At 42.1% G+C, this 23,842-nt stretch overlaps 1 protein-coding gene across 1 annotated transcript in view; it reads right to left on the reverse strand.

The window, feature by feature from the left end:
* The window catches only part of LOC144250813 (uncharacterized), a 51,462-nt gene continuing 27,620 nt past the window's right edge, over nt 1-23,842 (reverse strand). The window contains exons 2-5 of the mRNA XM_077793989.1: nt 23,050-23,145; nt 5,433-5,559; nt 5,196-5,256; nt 1-4,509 (exon numbers count right to left, since the gene is read on the reverse strand). Coding sequence (XP_077650115.1) covers nt 912-4,509; nt 5,196-5,256; nt 5,433-5,559; nt 23,050-23,052 — 3,789 coding nt within the window. The 5' untranslated portion in view covers nt 23,053-23,145 and the 3' untranslated portion in view covers nt 1-911. The remainder of the gene's footprint in view (nt 4,510-5,195; nt 5,257-5,432; nt 5,560-23,049; nt 23,146-23,842) is intronic.

A 23,842-nucleotide genomic window follows, 5' to 3' on the forward strand; every position in this document is an offset into this window, starting at 1 on the left:
CAAACAATCATCATCAACAACAATAACAACAAAAAAACAAACTACATGTATAAAGACATGGAAAACCAAGAGACCTGGAAAGTTGAAAGTGGTACCAATCATTTAAAGAGCAGTAGGGTTTCCTTGATGTGAATCCTTTCATGTCTTTGGAGGAAACTGGGAAACCTGAATACTGCCCCACATGGCTCATCCACAGGATTTTCTGCAGTCTGAGTCCTTTCATACAACAGAACAAAACTGGAACATCTCAGACTTTTGTATTCCTTACTCACATAGGACTTATTCATTTAGGCATAAATCTTTCCAAAAGAATCTTCCCAGTCCCCAGAAGGAACAGGAAAAATTTTCCACATTTCTCACACTCACAGGGCTTCTCTCCATGAATATTTTCATAAAAGAGAAGAAAAATAGGTCTGGGATGTGAAGCTGATGGAATGTAGCAACACCCCCCCCCCACTCCTGTTCAGAGGGTTTGTTTCACAGTGTGACTGAAATGGCTTTGAAGGCAACAGCGAAAATGGAATGATTTACCATATTTTTCACATTTGGACAGTTATTCAGTCAGATGTGGTGGTGTATGCCTTTAATTTCAGAGACTTGGGAGGCTGAGGCTGAAGGATCACAAGTTTGAGGCCAGCCTCAGCACCTTAGGAAGACCATAAGGAACTTAGATAGTCCCTGTCTCAAAAAACAAAAAGGAATGGGGATGTGTCTCAGTGGTAGAGGGCCACCAGACCAAATCTCCAGTACAATCCCCAGTACAATATTCAGCAGAGTGAGCCCTTTTTTGTGTTTGAAGGGGACAAGAAATATTGACCCACCACATTCCACATTTAAAGGATTTTTCTCCTATAAACTTCTAACATGTTGATGAGAGGAACAGTAATAACAGAAGACTTTACCAGTTGTGTTCAAGAGTACAATTTCTCTGCCTTATGGGTTTCTTCATGTAAGTGAAGCTGAGAGGATGTAACAAAGGATTTTTCACATTGTTGACATTCATAGGTCCTCTCTCCAGTATGACTTCGTTCATGTATCAGAAGAGAAGAGGAATTAGTGAAGGCTTTCCCACATTGTAGACATTCATAGGGCTTCTCTCCAGTATGAGTTCGCTCATGTATCACAAGGGAAGACGAAGTAGTGTAGGCTTTTCCACATTGTTTACATTCATAGGGCTTTTCTCCAGTATGTATTCTTTCATGTACGTGAAGTTCACAGGATCTACCAAAGGCTCTACCACATCTTTGACATTCATAGGGCTTTTCTCCAGTATGTGTTCTTCCATGTCTGTTTAGCTGATAGGATGTAGCAAAGGCTTTTCCACACTGTTGACATTCATAGGGCCTCTCTCCAGTATGGGTCCTTTCATGTCTGTGAAGCTGAGAGTATGCAGCAAAGTCTTTTCCACATTGTTGACATTTATAGGGCTTCTCTCCAGTATGCATTCTTCCATGTGTGTGAAGGTCACTGGATCTAGCAAAGGCTCTACCACATTGTTTACATTCATAGGGCTTCTCTCCAGAATGAGTTCTTTCGTGTATGTGAAGCTGAGAAGATCTAGCAAAGGCTTTGCCACACCGCTTACATTCATAGGGCTTCACTCCAGTATGAGTTTGCTCATGGGAGCGAAGGTGAGCAGACTGAGTGAAGGCTTTGCCACATTGCTTACATTCATAGGGCTTCACTCCAGTATGTGTCCGTTCATGTACCTGAAGGTAAGAAGAAGTACTGAAGACTTTTCCACATTGTTGGCATTCATTGGTCTTCTCTTCTGTGTGAGTTCTTCCATGCATGTGAGGTTCACTGGATGTATCAAAGGTTTTTCCACAGTGTTGACTTTTATTGGGCTTCTCTCCAGTATGGATTTGTTCATGCATCTGAAGGTAAGTTGAAGTAGTGAAGCCTTTCCCACAGTGTTGACATTCATAGGGTTTTTCTCCAGTATGCATTCTTTCATGTCTGTGAAGGTTAGAGGGGTCAGTGAAGGCTTTTCCACACTGCTTACTTTCATAGGGCTTCTCTCCAGTATGAGTTTGTTTATGTATGTGAAGCTGAGAAGATCTAGCAAAGGTTTTGCCACACTGCTTACATTCATAGGACTTTTCTCTAGTATGAGTCCATTCATGTATCTGAATGTAAGAAGAAGTACTGAAGATCTTCCCACATGGTTGGCATTCATTGGTCTTCTTTTCTGTGTGAGTTCTCCCATGCATGTGAGGTTCCCTGGATGTATCAAAGGTTTTTCCACAATGTTGACTTCCATTGGGCATCTCTTCAGTATGGATTTGTTCATGTAGATGAAGGTGAGTTGAAGTAGTAAAAGCTTTTCCACATTGTTGACATTCATAGGGTTTCTCTCCAGTATGCATTCTTTCATGTCTGTGAAGGTTAGAGGACACAGTGAAGGCTTTTCCACATTGTTTGCATTTATAGGGCCTCTCTCCAGTATGCATCCTTTCATGTTTGTGAAGCTGAGAGTATGCAGCAAAGTCTTTTCCACATTTTTGACATTTATAGGGCTTCTCTCCAGTATGCATTCTTCCATGTGTGTGAAGGTCACTGGATCTAGCAAAGGCTCTACCACATTGTTTACATTCATAGGGCTTCTCTCCAGAATGAGTTCTTTCATGTATGTGAAGCTGAGAAGATCTAGCAAAGGCTTTGCCACACCGCTTACATTCATAGGGCTTCACTCCAGTATGAGTTTGCTCATGGGAGCGAAGGTTAGCAGACTGAGTGAAGGCTTTGCCACACTGCTTACATTTATAGGGCTTCACTCCAGTATGTGTCCGTTCATGTATCTGAAGGTAAGAAGAAGTAGTGAAAACTTTTCCACATTGTTGGCATTCATTGGGCTTCTCTCCAGCATGGATTTGTTCATGTATCTGAAGGTAAGATGAAGTAGTGTAGGCTTTTCCACATTGTTGACATTGATAGGGCTTCTCTCCAGTGTGTGTCCATTCATGTCTGTGAAGGGAAGAAGAAGTACTGAAGACTTTTCCACATTGTTGGCATTCATTGGTCTTCTCTTCTGTGTGAGTTCTTCCATGCAGGTGAGGTTCACTGGATGTATCAAAGGTTTTTCCACAATGTTGACTTTCATTGGGCTTCTCTCCAGTATGGATTTGTTCCTGCATCTGTAGGTAAGTTGAAGTAGTGAAGCCTTTCCCACAGTGTTGACATTCACAGGGTTTCTCTCTAGTATGTGTTCTTTCATGTCTGTGAAGGTTAGAGGGGTCATTGAAGGCTTTTCCACACTGCTTACATTCATAGGGCTTCTCTCCAGTATGAGTTCGTTTATGTATGTGAAGCTGAGGAGATCGAGCAAAGGCTTTTCCACACAGTTTACATACATAGGGCTTCTCTCCAGTATGAGTTTTCACATGTGAGTGAAGGTGAGTGGACTGAGTGAAGGCTTTCCCACACTGCTTACATTCATAGGGCTTCTCTCCAGTATGAATCCGTTCATGTATCTGAAGGTTAGAAAAAGTACTGAAGACTTTTCCACATTGTTGGCATTCATAAAATTTCTCTGTCATATGAGTGTTTTCAAGTGAGTGAAGGTTAGCAGACTGAGTAAAAACTTTGCTATACTGCTTACATTCATAGGGCTTCTCCCTAGTATGAGTTCGTTCATGTCTCTGAAGGTTAGAAGAAGTAGTGAAGACTTTTCCACACTGTTGGCATTCATTGGGCTTCTCTCCAGCATGGATTTGTTCATGTATCTGAAGGTAAGATGAAGTAGTGTAGGCTTTTCCACATTGTTGACATTGATAGGGCTTCTCTCCAGTATGAGTTTGCTCATGAGAGTGAAGGTGAGCAGACTGAGTGAAGCCTTTCCCACAATGCTTACATTCATAGGGCTTCTCTCCTGTATGAGTCTGTTCGTGTATCTGGAGGTAAGATGAAGTACTGAAGGCTTTCCCACATTGTTGACATTCATAGGGTTTCTCTCTAGTATGTGTCCTCTGATGTATTCTAAGTAAACTGGGATAAGCAAAGTCTTTTCCACATACCTTACATTTGAAATGTGCTTTCCCAGTGTGCCTGATCACGTGACATCGAAGACTTGTGAATGAAACCAAAGTTTTACCACCTTGTTTACATTTATGGAGTTTCTCTCCAGAATGAGTTCTTTCATGTTCTCTAAATAAAGTGCGGGAATGAAAGGCTTTCCCACATACCTCACATTGAAAAGGTTTACCTCCACTGTGTGTTCTCATGTGTCTTTGAACAGCTGGGAGAGAAGAAAAGGCTTCACCACATTGTTGACATTCATAGGGTTGGCACTCAGTATGAGAATCTTCATGTCTTTGAATGTCACTGGAACAACTGATGACTCTTGCACATATTGTATTTTCATATGGTTCATCTCCAGTATGTGTTAACATTTGTGTGTGAACACTTTTGAGAGAAACCACAGATTTTCTGTATTGTTTCAATTCACATGGCTTCTCTTCACACTCTTCATGCTTATAGTGTTCATGCCCACAGTGAGATCTGAAGTGCCTGTGAAGGTATGAAGGACATATGCAGTCAGTTGCACACATAATGCCATCATATGAATTCACTCTATTAAAATTTTTCTTTGTCTACTTAAGAACTGGAATCTCATTGAAAATTTCCCCATACTGTTCTTTGCCTTTGAAGTTTACCATAAGATTTCTTTAAAGAATGATCAGCACATGATTAATGCTTGATTCATTCATGATTTTGTATTTATTTAAAGGTGCTAGGCTTACATTACTACCAACATCAGGTAAAGACTAGGTTTTCCAACTTGTTCAAACTGCCAGAAAATAAAGAGATTGAGAGGAAACAATGCTTTGCAACACAGCTTGCCTATGACTATTATCCAAATAGTGATATTTACATATGCAATTTCATAGTACTTTTGCATGTCAAGTACTTTGAAAAGACTGAGTATATTTTACAGTTAAATATACATGTATGTAAAATTGATTTCAGTTATGAATAAACTTTATTGATTTAAATGTGGTGCAGAGAAGAGAACCCAGTGCCACAAGTGTGCTAGTCAAGCTCTCTACCACTGAGTCATAACCAAGTCTCAGTTAAGTATATGTTTTTGGTAAAAAATATTGTGAGAATAAATACATTTAAAGTTGTGCACATTTCTTGCAAATTATATGACATTCTCAGATTCCCTCAAGGATTCCTCTTCTGAGTACAATTACCTTAGATTACTCCCAGAATTATTGATCTGATCTTCAATGTTCTGGTCATCCCATCTCTTTCCTAAAATGCCAAACCAAAACATTATAAATTTTTAGGAGATAGAAATGCTTTTCCAAATTTATGGAGCATTTTATGCTACAATAATTCACCAATTGATTGTCTTTTCATGTTCTACATGAATGACCAAAATAAACACGACTTCTCTATGTGATTAAATAACTACACAACATTATTACCTATAGAAGCCAGGTTTCTGAGGACTTCCAGCATCACATCTCTGTAAAGGTTCTTCTGGGAAGCATCCAGCAAAGCCCACTCCTCCTGGGTGAAGTTCACAGCCACATCCTCAAAGGTCGCTGAGATCTAAAATATCCCACAAATGTGTAGTGGAGGCCAGGAGAGATTGACAGTGTGAGAAATCTATACTTAACATGCATGATGTTCACATGATTCCCTGGCCTTCCGATTAATTCCACGATTTTGTCCATGAAATCTTTAGTGTACTTAAGTCCTCACAGCCACTCCAACACTAGAATTGGGCCCCACACAAGGTAAACAGAGAGTGTTGTACACCCTTCCTTTGGTGAGTTCACGGGAAGTAAGAAGGGCTCTCGGGTCACCCTTAACTTATTTGATGATTGCATCTCTATCACCATCCTACCAACATCCTGTGCAGTAGAGAGCTAATATTAGCATTCTCCATATTATGTACCCTTAGAAAAGAAAGCTGTCTGAGTAGGAAATTGCTGGAATCACAAAACTTAGCCTGTGAGACAGATCCTGCCAACCACAGTGGCTCACTGGGCCTCCACGTTAATTTAGACAACATGGTATTTACTGATCTCCTGTTTCCTTCTGAAAGTCAATTGTTCCATCCTTAAAGAAGTGCCTAGAATCAGCCCCAACCCACACCCTCCGAGTATGGAGTCACTAAAGAGATTCCCTCATAGACAACAGTTAGACGATCTTCCACACAGGTTGCCACAATATGTTCACTGGGGACTGAGCTCAACTTGGATGATTACGCTGAGGACAACAAGAAGTTTGCAGGAGCTTTACTCCAGAACAAATTTACCCATTAGTAATCAAGCATATGGATTAATAAACACAACAATATAATAATTTCTAGTGGTTAATGTCAAAGCAGAATGGGGTGTATGGAAAGATGGCATGTGTCTTAGAAAAAACTCAATGACCCCCAGAAGTCACCTTATCCAAACAACAGCCTTACAAAATGATATAGGTCTGAAAAACAGTTTTCTTAACAGACGGCAGAAAATCCTTTTCCAAACCTCATGGCAACCATGAATGTCCAATGATTCTCAAGCTCTTCTGAACAGCAGATGTCTCACTCAGGTCATGTACAGTCATGAGACACACACCACGGTTCTGCTCAAGGACACTTTGATCAAGATAGGCCACATGTACAATGTTGGTCTGTCATGAAAGAGATTCCTCATTCCTGTAGCACAGCTGGTGCAAGAAAACCTCAGGCACAAGCACTTCCAGGGTGTGTTAAAGCAGCAGGTTTGCAGCCCAGAATCCTGAACTATGCCACGCTGACTGCTTGTGAAACAGGCCACTCCATGTGGGACTCTAAGCAGCCTATGATTTCTGCACATTGTGGAACAGCCAAAAGGACCACCTACCAGAACACGACCCTGCCACTCACAAAGAACCATGCTCAAGGACTCAAGACACATGGCATTTGAAGGAGGACAGTATCAACAGAGGCTAGTAGAAGCCCAAGAGAAAGCCTTTAGTGGGCTGTTCTTCAAGGCATGGAAAAATTATGGGTGACAGCAGGTGTCTTGGGGAGAGAACACAATGATAGTCCAGGCAAATGAGAATCTACATGCCAAGTACTTCCTCCCTCTATTCTGCAGACAAATGTGATTTATTGTACATTTAACTGTCAAAGACTAAAACCCATTTCAGAAATTTCAAAGAAATATATTTTTATTTACTTACTTATGTGTGACAAATTGAAAAACAAATAAATAAACAAAAACACAGTGTGGATCAAATCCAGGGGAGCAGAACCACACAGTCACATCCCTGACACATTTGATGTTTTGAGACAGGGTGTTGTATGTTGCTCAGGGCCTCCTAAGTTGCAGAGACTAGCTTATAAACTTAGGATCCTCCTGCCCCAGCCTCCCCAGCAGCTAGGATTATAGGCACTCACCACTATGTCTAGGAAAAATTTACTTTTAGAGAAAAATAAGCTAAACAATTTTATAAAAATGATAAGCACAAAAGAAAAAAGATCAAACTAGACACCAACATGACACAAATCAGAGTCTGGGACCCTCAGAGTACTACCACAACATAGACCAGAACAGAGCCCAGAAAGAGACTCCCACAAATATAGTCAACGGACCTTGCAAGAAGGAGAATCATTTACATCCAAGGTGATGATGACTCCAGAGAGAGGGAGTGTTCCACACACAAGCAGAACCATGAGAACAAGAACATCATCATGTGTGAAAGCTCCTGAGGTTCTCCACAGCTCCATGAAGCAGTCTTGGAGAACAGTGGAGAGCAGCAAGCAGGGTGTGACCTTCACTCCCCCTTCAGAAAGCCCCTCTCTGGTGCAGGACAGGGGTGTGACCTCCCAGTGTGAGACCCTAGTCACTGGCTACAGACTGCACACAGCAGATCTTTCCCAAGTTTCTTTAATTTCTATTAAATTTATCACAGAACTAACTATGCTAACATCTTAAAGAAATTTTTAAAAGGTTCTCACTGTTCTAAGTCAGAAGAAATCACTGTGAAAAAGTAGGTGGAATTCCTTAAAAAGAGTTAACTAAACCCACAGCCTGCATATAGGAATAGTAGCAAATTATTGTTTTGCCACTCAACCACCACCTGAAGTCTAGAGAAGAAAGCTGAGGGAGAATTTCTTTTGGAAATCAGGTTTCAAAAATACCCAGGTTCAGGAGGCTCAGGCAGGAGGATTGCAAGTTCAATGCCAGCCTCAGCAACTCAGGGAGCAACTAAGCAATTGAGCAAAACCCTGTCTCAAAATTGAAAAACAAAATTTTAAATACAGGGGGCAGGGGATTTGGCTCATTGTTTAAAAACACTTGGGTTCACTCCACTGTATTGTGCCCCAAAATAAGAATACCTAGGTATACAGAGGAGGTAAGGAAGCCCACACAGGCCAGGAGAAACCCTTTCAGAGAAGATCAAGAGCTGCATTCATTGCAAGCTCAGCACTGGTGTCTCTCCAGGCTGGGGTGGGCAGAGTGCAGGACAGCAGAGTCTGAAGCAGTACCAGTCTGTGTTAAAGCAGAGGCCCCAGCACGGCTCCCTGGAGGAGCCAGAGCACGGAGCTCTTGCTGTTGCCACTGCTCTTTCCTTGCTTCTGGTGAAGCAGCAAATGAGGGCAAGGACACCGAGATCTGGCAGCAACACTTTAGTAGTGGCAGCAGAGCCCAGAGTAACAATTCCCAAAGCCTGAGCCTGAGCACATCAGGGCCTTTACTTTTAAGCATAAGAAACTTTTGAGAACACTGAGGCAGGGGAGTTGGTGCCATCTATTTGATATCCCTTACAGGGACACATGCTTATCCACCGCCTAGGGACTCAGCTCTTAGAGGCCAGGGCCTTTGGCTGCACTCAACCAAAGAGGGGCTGCTCTGTCCCTGCTACTGTGTGGGCTGCTTCTGCTGCTTGGTTCTCTCCTTACAGGGACCTGTCTGCTGCCAGCCTGCAGGGTGAAAGGTCAGAGAGCAGAGCTGCTGGGTGGCAGCTTGCAAATCCACAGCCTGGCAGCTCCCAAACGGCTGAAGCTTCCTTCTGTCCCACCACACTGGCACTCAGGGGAGTCTAGAAATGGACTGAACACAAGCCAATTCACCACACACCGCAGACCAAGCAGTTTTGTGGGGAGCCAGTCTGAATGACTCACACCTTCCAGTCCTGAAGCAAGAGATTCTGACCAATCACTACATTTTATGGTGACTTGGGCATTGTCCCAGCTCAGGAAGGCATGTCTTCAGGTGTAAGTGTGTCACCCACAGGGTTTTGCTACACTCACCTATTCTTCTGTAATCTCACCCCTTCGCCCTGTTTGGGATAGAATATTCCATGGAAACACCCTTTGTGTGTCCCCTTCTCCTGCTGTGCCTTTGGGTGTGGCCTTCCTAGATGTCAGTCAACCTGCTGACACAGACATCAGGAAGCTAGACTCAACTGCCTGAAACCTGACCCCTTGCCTCATTGGAATGGCTTCTCCTCAATGAAAAGGTCCAGCACTTTCTCTCTCTCTCTGTTGTGCTCTCTCTTTCTGCAGACACTTAAGGTCAGAGGAGCCATTACAGGACACAAAGAAAAAGATATCTGTTTCTCTTGTGTGAATATTTCATGCAGCCAGTTCACCTGGAGTGACCCTGAGGGTTTTAGTGTGAGGAATGTGACAATTGGTGGCCCATATGGCCACTCCAGTGTGATTTTTATAAATTTAGTGCATTTGGAGTTTCTCTTCAGAAGTTACGCATGCTTCGGATTGCAGAGTATTGTGGGCTGAATTGTAGAAAGTAAGTGAATTAGACAGAAGAAAAATCTGTGAGGTTAAACTTTTAAATATTTGGGAATATTCTGTCTATAAAAATATTTTTATAATTCTAGACTCTAAATAAATGTAAAGTGTTATTAAGATGATTAGTGGGATATGATTAGTGGGAAAAGTGCTTTTGTGGACTTTTTGGGATTGTTTTTGTGAATCTTTATATTTTGAAACATTAAGATATTTTTTTTTTTTGGAGGGTTTATGTACTAGAAGTCTGTGCTGGGACAGTGAGAAAAAAGGAAGAAAATTTTCATGCTGAGAGATTCTCCACCTGTAGAAAAGTGAATTTTATACTTTTATTGTTTTGTGAATACTCAGAAGGTTCTGAACCTCTGCTACACTCTTGTCCTATGGATCAGAAAGACTGTAACTGAGCCTAGCCTCTGCTCCCTGTGGTGTCTGTAACTAGAGCCACCGCCAGCAGTGCTTTGAACCCTTAAGCAACCTGGCCTGGGTGCAGAGTGCCTTAAAATCTGAGAGTAACACTGGTGTCTGAAGTTAAAACTCACTTTTAAAGGACCCATGTGCTCCCAGGGGAAGCACAAAAGACAGGAGGACACTGTGAAGGGATCATACAGGAAAACATCCAAAATTGCAAGAGTGTGAACAGCAGTGCAGGTCTCCAGATGAGGCTTCATAGGAACAAACCAAAGGCAAGGCAACCCGCTGGGAAGCTCAGGGAGCCTCTGCCCTGAACAATGGGCTGCAGGATCCTTGCTGTTTCCATCACCATGGTAACCGCCCAAAGCCTGGCTGGCCAAGTGGACTTCCTGGTCCCGCCCCCGCATTTCCAAGGCTTCCTATTGGTCCTTCCACTGTCACTCAGACAGTACTTCTGGTCCTGCCTCCCAGCCACTAACCTTCCTTCCTGTTTCACAGATTTGATCCTGAAACTACAGAGCCTGCACTTTTAAGAATCCAACTTGTAAATGCTAAGGAAAGACATCTTTTTCAGGAAAAAATCTAATTCCACAGGTTACTGTGTGGCAGCCCAAGTTTAAGTTATTTTTGAGTTCCACAACCTGACTTTTCTCTATGGTTGTAACTAAATAATGTTCTATTGATAAGAGATATCAAACATATGCCTCTTATGTTTTGCTTTTCATTTTGGAGGTTATGGGAATGCATTTGCTTGTTGCAGGAACAAAAGCCGGCAATGTTCCTGTGATAATCAAGAAATCCTTATTCTCATTCCTATGTAAGTCAAAAAGAATAAAATATACATAAGGATCTTATTTCAGCCACATCGTGGGAATCACATTTAAGAATGCACTCTTAGTTAAAAATAAATTGAAATGGATCCAAAATATCTTAAGAACCACGTGGTTACATAAAGTTAATACAACTACAAGTTATGCTCTTTGAATAACCTATAGTTGTTGATCCATAAAATAATTAACATATGTCAAATTATTTAATTAATATATATTTATCTAATTGTTTTTCTTCAACAGAAAACTCATAATTTATATATTTCTTAAACATGCATTTACCTAATGCTCTGCCTTTTAGTTACCGATATTTGAGATGAATGTATTTTACTATAAATTTACTTTCAAAACATAATCAAGTAATCTCAAATTACTGCACAAATTTTTAGAATGAACAGATATGACTTTGTTTATAAGAACATCCAACGGCTTTAACTGTATTTTCATTCAGACATTTGTTATGAAAGTGCAATAATTTGCTTAGACTCTAAGGTTTTCAGAAATTGTTCCAAAGTATAACTAGGAAAAACTCTAAAAGAAAAAGATTCTTCAACAGAGAGAAAGCACACATAGGAGGTCCTAAGGAGAAGAAAGGAATCATCTTTGGGTGAAACAGGTCTTTATATTCTAGATTTTAATGATAAAAGTAGTTGTCTAAATAGAAAGATCTTTACATCGTTATCTAGACAGATGACATAGAAAGTTAAAACAATTGAGAAGAACATGTATATGTACTGGATTGACCATAAAAATTTAACTGATTAATTCAAGGATATTTCAGGGTATTTCCCTAATTTTACTATGCTGATATGAGCTAAAATATTTGCCCATATTTTGACAAGATAAAGACCTATTAAAATGTTAAGTTTATTTTTGTTAAAGAAGGTCTTTACTGCCTAATGATTTTTTACTGTTTCAGGTAAGGATTAATTTTGGTGAATAAATTCACATCCTTGACTAAACACTAAATATATTAATCTGCTGACTTAGATTCCAATTTTGACAATTCTCCTTGGAGGACTAAAATTGACTCAAATCCTCTGCTAATTCCTATATATTACTTTTGTTGGATAATTGTGAGATTTGGGAGAATATTTTCTTTTAAGAGAGAGGGAGAGAGAGAGAGAGGGGGAGAATTTTAATATTTATTTTTTAGTTCTCTGAGGACACAACATCTTTGTTGGTATGTGGTGCTGGGGATCGAACCCGGGCCGCACGCATGCCAGGAGAGCGCGCTACCGCTTGAGCCACATCCCCAGCCCCGGGAGAACATTTTGTTAAGATTGATATTCTTCAAATTAAAGTCACACATTGGTTTTTAGCAATAAAATTTGCAAAATTGGTTGGACATTCATTGATATAAGTCCTCTGACTAGACCTATTATCCACAAAAAATATGGTAAGATTTATATGTTATTCCCTCCACTGGGAAGTAACCTTCATCATATTTTCTAAAAGATAAAATTTAAGAGACACCTATTGAAAGGATAATATTCTTTCTTTGTTTTTTGAGAGAGAGAATTTTTTTAATATTTATTTTTTAGTTTTCGGTGGATACAACATCTTTATTTTTATGTGGTGCTGAGGATTGAACCCAGCGCCCCACACATGCCAGGTGAGCACTACCACTTGAGCCACATCCCCAGTCCTGAAAGGATAATATTCTAAAATACAGAGATATTTGGAGACCTTCTCTCAAAAAGAGATTGAGACCTTCATAAATTCTGGAGCTTTCTTGCAGCCCAGCTTTATAGCCCAGAAAGTCACCAAAGAGGAGTTTAGAAATTACAGATAACAAAACTCTGAGGAGCATAACACAAGGCTAGTTTACATTTTTGCTGGCCTCCACATCAGAATTTATGAAGGTCATTACAGCCTCAGAGAGGGTCATTTTCTGGCCAGGAAAGGCCAAGATTGATGAGGTGTCACTAAAATTTCAGAGAGGGCTGCTATCTGCCCAGAGAGAGCCAGACATGGGTGAGTTCAAGGCACGGGCAGGCATTCCAAGCAAGATCAGAATTTGCAGTAATTTCTAGTAAACCTGAAATTAGCTTCTCATGTCTTTGTGGTGAGATGGCTCCCAATTTTAAAGAGGGAATCAGACTGTGTTTATCAACAATCTCCTACAACTTACACACAAGAAGAAATACAAAAAAAAACAGGCTCAATAACTAATTACCGCCCCCCACACACACACACAAAAAGGCTCTGACATGTCAAACAGGCTTCCAGGAGACAGTGAAACCTGCCACCAACTTTCTACTGCTTTTTTCCAGAACACAGAAGCTGAGTTAAAACCTCCTAATTCTTTCTGAGCTCTATGTTACTAAATTATCAAAATTAAATAGATAAAGAAAAGTATTATATAGAAAAGGAAAGTATGAATGACTCTCACGATTATGAATGCAAGATTCCTCAAACATTACTTTATTGAGTCCAAAAATAAATACAAAAATTATACACCACAGCCAAGAGGGAATTATTACAGCTATGCAAGGCTGATTTAAAATTGGAAACCAATTAACATTATCCATCACGACAAAAAGCTAAATAATAAATATTGATTATATGAAAAGTTAAAGAGAAAAATCAAGAATAATGAAAAACACTCAAGCTCCGAAAAATACCATGTCTTTATAGAGAGACAGCATGATCTTTTACTCTACATGGAATTCCCCAAAGAATCATAAAAAGCAATGCCATGACATCAGTGTTGTCCTGTTAATAAACAGGGCAATGATTATCCTGTTGACAGCAGCAAGCTGAGCATGGAGGCCATGCCTCTGATCCCTGTTACTCAGGGGGCCGAGGCAGGATGATCCCAGCTTGGAGGCCAGCCTGGGCAATTTAGCAAGACTCTGTCTCCAAACAAAAGCATTAAAAGGACTGGTAATGTAGCTCAATGGTAGAACAGCCCTGAGTCCAACACCCAGCAACAAAACCATAAAGAAAAACAAACACACACCACTTATACAGCACCAATGAAAGAGAAATACTCATATATAAATCTGATAAAAATCTGTATGACAAAAACTGCTAACTTACAATGAGACTATCAAAGACAAGGAATACACATGGAGATATTTGATGTTTACACATGGGAAACCTCAGTGCTATCATCAATTCTTACCAACTTCAGTTATGGATTCAATATAATCCTAATCAAAATTCTTTTAAGTCATTTCTTCAGTAATAAAAGATCCAGAACAACCAACATGGTAATGAACACTCAATTCACAGGATGAACACTACCTGAGGCTAAGAACTACTAAAAATCTACAATCATCAAGACACAGTGGTATTTGGCACAGTATAAATCTATTCCATTGATCTTTGTCAAAGGAGCAAAGGAAAAATCAATGGAAAATATTCTCTAGGAAAATACTGCCAAAACACTTGGATATTAATGTACAAAGAAAGGAAGCATTCTCACTTCACAAATATAACAGAATCAGCTCCCAGTGGAGTCTCAAAGTTAAAGTAGGACACAGTGCTTGGGCTGCAGCTCTAACACAGCACCTGCCTGGCACTTAGCAGGCCCTGGGATCACTTGTCAGCACCAAAAAAATTGCCTATACATCACAGTACTAAATGCAAACTTCAGAACTTCACTAAAATGACACAGAAGTACTTACAGAGAAATCTGGGCTGGCATGACAGCTTCATATGCAACATCAAACACATGATCTGTGAGTGAAAAACTTGTAAATAGAACTTGATCAAAATGAAGTTTGTGTTTTTCAAAGGATACACTTGAGAGAATGAGAAGACATGCTGGAGACCTGGACAAAATGTTTTCATGACACATCATGACACTGGATTGGCATTCAACATGCAGGAAGAACACTCAGTAAGAAAGCAAGCAATGTGGAAGAGAACAAAAGATCTGGAAAGACACTCATCCAAGAAACAGAGACAGTTAATACATGTGTGAGAAGATGTTCATCAGGACATAATTAAGAAACTTCCAATTAAACAATTAGGTGCCACCAGATACCCACTGGAGTGGTCAAATGCCAAACAATGACAGCCCCAAAAGACAGTGAAAACATGAATCAGCAAGAACCCTTCCCTTGCTCATGTGAGTGGAGAGAAGAACACTCTCTCTGGAAGACGGTCACACACTTACAAAATAAACATGGTGCACTCTACAATTAATTCACCACACTCCCAAGTGTCTATGCAAATGAGGTGAAAATTATGCACAGAAAACTTCTCAGCAGTGACTACAGCAGCCATATCCTTAACTGCCCAAAGCTAGTAGCAAGGAAGATGCACCTTTCAATGCTGAATGGACAAGCTGCAGTTTAACCAACCAAACAACATCACCCAGAAAGTGAGCTCTGCAGCCTGCAAAGATACAGCACCCTTAAAGGCAGACTGGAAAGTGAGAGAAGCCAGTCTGAAAGGCCAAGTGCAGTAAGATTTCAAGTCAAAAACATTCCAGAAGACTAAACATTACAGATGCACTAGTAGAACTGATGGGTGCCAGGAACTTAGGGAGCAGAGAGGCAGGAAGGGCTGGGGAGGAGGGATGAACAGGGGGAACACAGGAGTCCCAGAGCAGTGAACCTCTTCTGCATGACATTATTATGTACAGTACATGACACACACAATCACACCAGACAGAGGAGGAATCCTAAGATAAAGGATGGATTTCAGCTGATGATAAGGTGTTGTGAGAAACTGATGTGACTCCATTTTTAAAAATAAATAAATAACAGCAGATTCTACCTCAAGGCCTGTCCTAGGGAAGGAGGCTGAACCACAGAGCACTCCCTAGCAAACCTCCAATCAGCATGAGACAGGGAAAATACCTGGAATGCCAGATGAGCCCCAGTAGTTTATTGTGGTGGTTGATAACACATTGGGAAACCATGTAGTTTAGCATGTATACCCCTTGTGGCCTAAACTAATCAGTTAAAATGAATCCCCCTCTTGCACTAACCAACCACCCCTACCCAAATTTTTCCCACCATTGAATGTGCTAATCAATGTTAAGAGTTGTTGTTTGACTTTCCCGCAGTATGGGATGATTTATTGTGTGATGTTGTTATGCATAGAGTATTCCCCACAAACCTATAAAATCTCACTGGACAAAGGACGGGGACTCACTCCCTGGGACTGCTGAGTCAGAAACAGTTGTGAGTCCAGTCTCAAGCTTGCAATAAAGACTCTTGTGTGATTGCATCAGATTAAGCTCCTGGAGGTCTATTGGGATCCCACGAATCTGGCATAACAGTTGCTTCATCCACTCTCTTAATAAAATGTAGGACACTGGTTCAGTAACTAACAAGCACCCAAAATCAATGCAAGATGTTGAAAACAGTGTGGAGAAAGGGTTTTTGACACTATATGTAATGGCTCATTTGAATTGTCAACCCCATTGGATTAAGAGATACCTGTGATTAACAGGCCTCTGGGTGTGTCCATGAGGGTGCGCCTACAAATGATTGACATGTGGAACAGCAAATCAATCTGGAAAACCTCCTTAAACTAGGCAGCACCATCCAATATGTCAGTGTGTTGGGTGGAACAAAAGTTGGAAGAAGAAGGAAGAAGCAGCAGAGCAAGCTCCTTTCTTCTCAGTGGGTTCTTGATGGCAACTGCAATGGCCTGAGGATATCAGACTCTGCCTTCTTCACTCTACCAAAGTGGACTCTGCCAATGATTCTCCAGGGAGTTTCCAGAACCTTTGGTCTGGACCAGAGCAGCACCATTGATCCCTCTTGTTCTGAGGCTTCAGCCTCTTGGACTCTGCAGCTACTACTCTCAAGCTCTCCAGCTGCAGAAGGCCACTGTGGACATCCAGCTTCGGGTCAAGTAGGCCAATCTAATAAGTCCCCTTTTATAATCACACTTTGTGTGGATGCTGTTCCTCTAGAGAACACTCACTAATAAATGATATAAGCCTGAAATTTCTCTGAAAAACAAAGTTTATCTAATAAAGAAGTGGATAAACTACCAAGCTATGAAGTTTTACAAATATATACATAAGAAATTGTATTATATACTAAATACCTTTCTCATAATAATGCACAACTAAAGCAAAGAGGAAGAGTAATGATTACAAATTTCAAAACTATGGACAAATGCAAGGAAACTGACTTTCAATACTATTTCCATTTGGAAAGAAATTGGATGATAAGTCTTCAAAAATCATTCCAACTGCTGGTGTGGTGGTGTGCACCTGTAATTTCAGCCACTAGGGAGGTCAAGGCAGGGAAATGGTAAGTTGGAGGCCAGTCTCGGCAACTTAGCAAGATACTCAGAAATTTAGTGAGACTGGTCTTCATCAAAAATTAAAAGGGGGTCAGGGATTGTAGTTGAGTGGCAGAGCACTTGCTAGCATGTTTGAGGTACTGGATATGATCCTCAGCACCACAGAAAAATAAACAAAATAAGTGTATTCTGTCCATCTACAACTATACAAAATATATAAAAAAAAAAGAAAAGGAAATAATAAATAAATAAGAAGAAGGGCTGAGGATGTGCTCAGTGGTCAAGTGCCTGTAGGTTTATCCCCCAGTAAAACACCTGCCCACCGCCAGAACGCTGCTCACACATTGAAATTCATTTTTGGAGGACAACATACACATGAGCAAGTCCCTGGCTTCAATCCCAGCACACATAAGCAAATAAGTAAACAACAGTCTACAATACTAATTATCTCAGGCTGGAGAGTAGATCGGTAGTAAAGAACTTGGTAGCCCTTGGTTAAATCCACGGCAGTACACACACACACACACACACACACACATTAAAAAAATCACAAAGAAAAAACTGAAAATATATGTAATGAGTGACAAAAAAGATTATAGTACAAAAGATACACAATGACAGGCAACAAAATTAATGGAAAGACAACACACTTTCTTACAAGGAGACTGAACTTTCCCATGATCTACACTCTTTCAAAAAAGAAAGAACATTTCAGTAAATTATGTGAAATTCAGGGCATGGATTATTGTGTTTTGGGGGTGAACTTAAGAAGCCAGCTCCTAGGAGGCGTCACATAGGAGGGAACAGGAATCAGGTGACATGGTGGGAGTGCTCATTTACTATTTGACTGATAAATTATTCAGTGATTAAATGAGCATAGTTGGGTATTTCAGATATTGCCAAAATTGTACTTAAAATTTTCAATGAAGATGGGTGTGATGGTGCACATCTGTATTCCCAGCTGTTCAGGGATCAGAGGCCCGGGGCAATGTAGCAAGACCCTGACTCAAAAGAAAGAATCTAAATGTGACCAGGGATGTGGCTCAGTGGATAAGCCCCTGTGGATTCCATTCCTGATACCAAAAAAGCACACAGTTAACATGAACCTGCAAAGCCCAGAAAACAACAGCAAAAACAAACTGTCATCCCCTGTCAAATTCATGACCTTGTAAAGGAGAGAAAATAGTTTTTATGAAATTGCATTCATAAATTTATCCACGACTATTTTTGCAAAATTGATTCATTTTCTACAGCAAAACGGAAGACAGAGTTTCTCTGTATGTTAAGTTGCATTCTGGAATCTAGGACATGGATTTCAACTGGAAATCACTGAAAAGACAAGATTGACTCTCAAATTTTCTATACATATCAGAAGTAGCAAAAGGTAAACTAGGTGGGTTTTTTGTTTGTTTGTTTGATACCAGAGATTAAACTCAGAGGAACTTTACCACATACCGAGCCATTTTTATATTTTATTTGAGAGGCAATCTCACCAGGTTGCATAAGGCTTGGCTAAGTCGCTAAGGCTATGTTCAAGTTTGCAATCCTACTGTCTCAGCCTCTGGAACAGCAAGGATCACAGGTGTGCATCACTGTACCTGGCTGTAAATTAGAATTTTTAACAATGGAAATGTGACTAGACTTTAAAATCCACTTCTTTTTTGCCTATTTAATAATAGTCCATCCCATTTGGTTCTGAATAAATAATCCTGGGCCTCAGATAAGTGAGCTCATCATTTCAAAGTGATACACAGAAAGCTTTGGTGCTGAGGGAGCACACGTGTCAGGCTCAAGGGGCAGGGAAGGTCCCTGACAGCTGGGACATGCCCCCTCCTGGTCTTGCTCACTGAAAGCCTCCAGGATCACCCTCCAAGACACCTGGACCATGATTCCAGTCTAGGAGGCTTTTCAGGTTTGCACAGCTCTGCACTGGGGTGGGTGGTCCTTATGCTCTGGGAGAGGTTTCGCTCCTTCACACTGTGAGAGACTGAAAAGGCAGGAGTCACTGGTGACCTGGCCCCTCAGCACCAGCATCCACAGGCTGAATGGCCACCTATCTCCAAGGAATGGGAACAGAGCTTGGGAAAAACAAGGTCCCAAGGAAATATCTGTCTAGATGAGGGCTGTTCCAGGAGATTCCTCAGTCCAGGGCCCCCAGCAGCTTCCCTGAGAGGCTGCACCCCACACCTCAGGCTGTCCTCTAGGAGGAGCTGACCCAGGGCCTGAAGTTCTGTTCACCCTGCAGGGACCAGGGCAGCTGTGGCCACCCTGTGGCAGCTCCAGGAGAGGACAGTGGCTGAGGACATAGGACCCTGTGAGGCGTCCAAAGGGAACCTCTGCCCAAGAAATCTGACATGGTGTCTACACCTAAGGAAGATGCCGTTTAATAGCCAATCATCTTAATTTCTGTATCAGACCACAATTCTCAAAAGTTCTCAGAATGCATCACTACCCTTACCAGACATCTAGTCCCCACCATCTACCAAAGAAAGAATGTAATAGCGACAGAAGAAATTTTATTTTTTCTGTAGTCCACCAGTCTAATGATTCTACTGATATACCTAACCTAGTTATCTCATTAGATCAGAAGCCAGCTTGTCACAAGTTATGAAGGATTCATTTCTGTTTTCTGTAAAAATATCAGGATGTCTGTATGGCCTGGCCATTAGTTGATGTTGTAAAGCTGATTGGAATGCCTGCCCGTGCCCTGAACTCACCCAGGTCTGGTTTTCCCTGACCATATAACAACCCTTTCCTAAACCTTAGTGACGCCTCATAAATTCTGGCCTTCCCTGGCCAGATAACGACTCTCTGAGTCTCTAAGATCTCCATAAATTCTGATGCCGGGGCCAGCAAAAATGTAAACTTGTGTTATGCTCCTCAGAGTGTTGTTATCTGTAATCCCCCTTTGTGCAACTTTTTGGGCTATAAAACTGGGCCACAAAGAAGCCTCGGGACTGTCCTTGGCTCCCACAATTTTGAGGGGCAAGGCAGCCCGGCCGGTCAAAATAATAAGCTTGCTTTAATTTGATTTTAATTGGAGTCAGTGGTCTTTTCTTGCATCATTGGTCTAACACTACTAATGCAATTGGTTCCACAACTTTCTTTTATAAAAGTTCATGTAGGCCAGGCACAGTGGCACACAACTGTAATCCCAGCAGCTTGAGAGGCTAAGGTAGGAGGATTGCTCAATTCAAAGCCAGCCTCTGCTGAGAGCCATTAGCCAAGTAGGTATGATGCATGGCAATCTCCTTGTCAGCCTACCCCATGTTGCTTAGAGGAAGGACTCTCCATTGTGGAAATGGGCTTGCCTTGGTCATTTGCAGTTCCACTTTGCAAGCTGAAAAATTATTTTTGTCAACATTTGCATAACATATGAACATTTATATGCTGCCTGTTATTTAAAAATTTCATCACTAGATTATGAATTTTGCAAATTTTAGGCTTAGGTTTATACTGCGGCCACAAAATGCTGCAGTCTGGCTGGGCACAAAATCACGAGCCACTCATACCTTGTAGATTCAAAGAGGAACTCTTTATTCTCAAACTGTCACCTGCAATCTACACACACTTTCTGGGGAAAATCCACACCTCCACTGGGCTCTGTATCCCAAAATACTCTTTCAATCCCGGGAGAACTCAACAGGAACTCAAGGAGTGGGCGCACCTGAGGCAGCAGGATATGCCCTATTCCCAGCAGGGTACACCTTAAACCTGGAACCGCCCTAAACCCAAGGAGCGGGATATTCCCTATTCCCAGCAGGATACACCCTAAACATGGATCTGCCCTGGTCCTTGAGCAAGGTCACCTTTCATGCAAAGTCACTGCAAATGACCAAGGCAAGCCCATTTCCACAATGGAGAGTCCTTCCTCTAAGCAACATGGGGTAGGATGACAAGGAAATTGCCATGCGTCATACCTACTTGGCTAATGGCTCTCAGCAAGCCTCAGCAACTTAATGAGGCCATAAGGAACTTTGTGAGATCATGTCTGAAAATAAAATATAAAAAGGGATGGGGATGTGGCTCAGTGATTAAGTGCCCCTGGGTTCAATATCTGTCCTCCAGGGTGGGACATATACACCACTTACAGTACTTGAATCCATGTTCCTGAGTATGGTCATTGATATTTGGGTTAAAATGCACTATTTTCCATAGCTGGGGTTGTCAAAGCCTTTAATCCCAACAGCTTGGGAAGCTGAGGCAGGAGGATCATGACTTTCAGGCCAGGCTGGGCAACATAGCCAGACCCTGTCTGAAAATCAAATTTAAAGGGCTGGGGATGAAGGAAAGCAGAATGAATCGGACACTATTACCCTATGTGCATATATGACTGCAGGACTTGTGTGAATCGACATCAACTGCAATCCGAAAAAGGAGCAGTTATACTCTATTTATGGCTGCTGTGTCCAAAGGCATTCTACTGCCATGTATAACTAAAAAAAAAAAACCCAAAAAAACAAATTTTAAAAAATAATTTATGTCAAAAAGGGAGGGGGGCTGGGTACATAGCCCAGGATTCAATATCCCTAGGTTCTATAAACAAATGCCTTATTCCCTTTAAAGTAATTATTTTGACCAAACACAGGAAAGTGTTAAGTGATTACTGTTTCCCCTCAAGTGTAATATTCACAAATAGAAAACAAAGGCTTTCAAAAGTGTTCTTCTTGCCAGGGACAGTGGCACAGGCCTGTCATCCCAGGGACTTGGGAAGCTGAAGCAGGAGGATCACAAGTTGGAGACCAGCTTCCAAAACAAGTGGGAGCCCATCTCAAAATTCAGTATAAGGGGAGGCTGGGGATGTGGCTGATAAAGCTCCCCGGGTTTGGATCCCCAATTAAAAGAAAAGAACTATTCTCTCCAATATTTCACTAGATGAAAAGTGACAATTAGCGGACGGTGTCCATTTGGACCGAGTGGGAAGAACGAATGTCTGGCCGAGCTATGATGTGGAGGGAAGATGGCTTTTAGAGGGCAGGAGGCGCCTGCAATTTGGAGGACCTACAGCAGCCTCCGGAGGAGCTCCCCTGGGAGAAGGAAGGTGCATTTGTGGCCCTGCTTACTCCAGGTTGGGAAGAGTGGGTCGGGCCACCAGTAGGGAGCAAAGGGGACACTAGGGACCTGAGCCGCCCTTCCAAACCCAGGGAACCAGGGGACAGGGCCCAGGGCCACCCTCCAGCGGGACAGCAGGCAGAGGAGACTTGGCCGCATGCTCTGCAACTGACCTCAAAAACACAAAACACAGCTGACCCCAAGATACCATGGGACAGGGCCCAGGGCCACTCGCCAGCGGGGACTCCTCGGTGTTGGGTGCAGAGCAGGCTGAACTGTGTTGTCTGCAGGGCAGGCTGAACAGATGTTGGCTGCAAGATAGCCCATGCACTCAAACCCCCCTCTATCTGGTCCTTTATCACCTGTTTGTGTCAAGTCCCGCTCAAGGCTGAGCACTCAACCCCCCTTGGGCCAACAAGGCAGCTTGCAGACCCAGAGGCCCCATTAGATTTGGGCTATAAAAACTCCCTCCTGCCAGGCCCCCCTCTCTCTTGCTCTCTTTCTCTTGCTCTTTCTCTCTTGCTCTCTCTCTCTTGCTCTTTATCTTTCTTGCGTGCACTCTCTGTCTCTCTCTTGCTCTTGCTCTCTCCCTGTTCATCTCTTCTCTTCTTTCTCTCTCTCTCTCTCTTTCCTTCCTTCTTTTCTCTTTGTTGCACTGCTGCAATAAAGATCTTTTGGTCACTCCGAGTGTTGTGGTCACTTTCCTTTCACTCGGTGCTCTGCTGCTCACCCGCGCACAGGGCCCCAAGGCAGGTGCTGACCGCCTACATTCAGCCCTGGTCGCAGACTCACCATTTTTGTCTTCTGTGGTGACCCGGCGTCCTCTGGTGGAACCTCTGGGCATCCGAAGTCCCCGGGGAAACAGGCTGCGCAAAGTCACCTGGGTGCCTGGAGCAGAGAATTCGCAGCAGGAAGAATTAGGAGCTGCATTGGTGAGGAAGAAAAGCCCGCCCTCCCCCTCCTTCTGCGCACTGATTGGACAGTTCCCTGATGGATGGCATCTAGGCCCCCCTCTGCATCATGACTGACAGCCAAGATGACCCAATCACTGGCTGAAGTTCGCTAATTGACAGATTCTTGGCCCCAGCCCTTTCAGGTGGAGCTTTTCGGCTGTGCTGGGAACTAATCCAGAGGTGACACCTGGCGCTGAGCTAGGTAGGCTTCAGCCATAGAGTGCTTTCTGAGCTTGGCGAGGCCCTGGGTTTAACCTCAACACACACACTAAAAAACCACAGCTCTATTAACCCAAGAGGCAAAGAAAAGACCAGGGACTCCAAATTTAAATTAAAAAAACAAACAAACAAAAAAACAACAAAAACAAGCTTGTAATTCGACTCCTGGAAATAGAAGACAGAACCCCACTCCACAGCTTTATACCACAGAAAATTGCAAAGGCTGGGATTGGGGTGGGGTGGGAGTGGGAATGGTGGTGGTCCTGAGACCTTACAGATAACAGAATTTTTAAAAGCATAACACAAGGCAGGTAGCGGGTTAATAGTCCAACACTTAGGGAGTAAATTTAGATCCCAAATCAGAAATATCTGAGGCACCATTAGCATTACAGAGAGGGTTGTTATCTGGCCAG

Source organism: Urocitellus parryii, chromosome X (assembly GCF_045843805.1).
Source record: "Urocitellus parryii isolate mUroPar1 chromosome X, mUroPar1.hap1, whole genome shotgun sequence".
Lineage (NCBI taxonomy): Eukaryota > Metazoa > Chordata > Mammalia > Rodentia > Sciuridae > Urocitellus > Urocitellus parryii.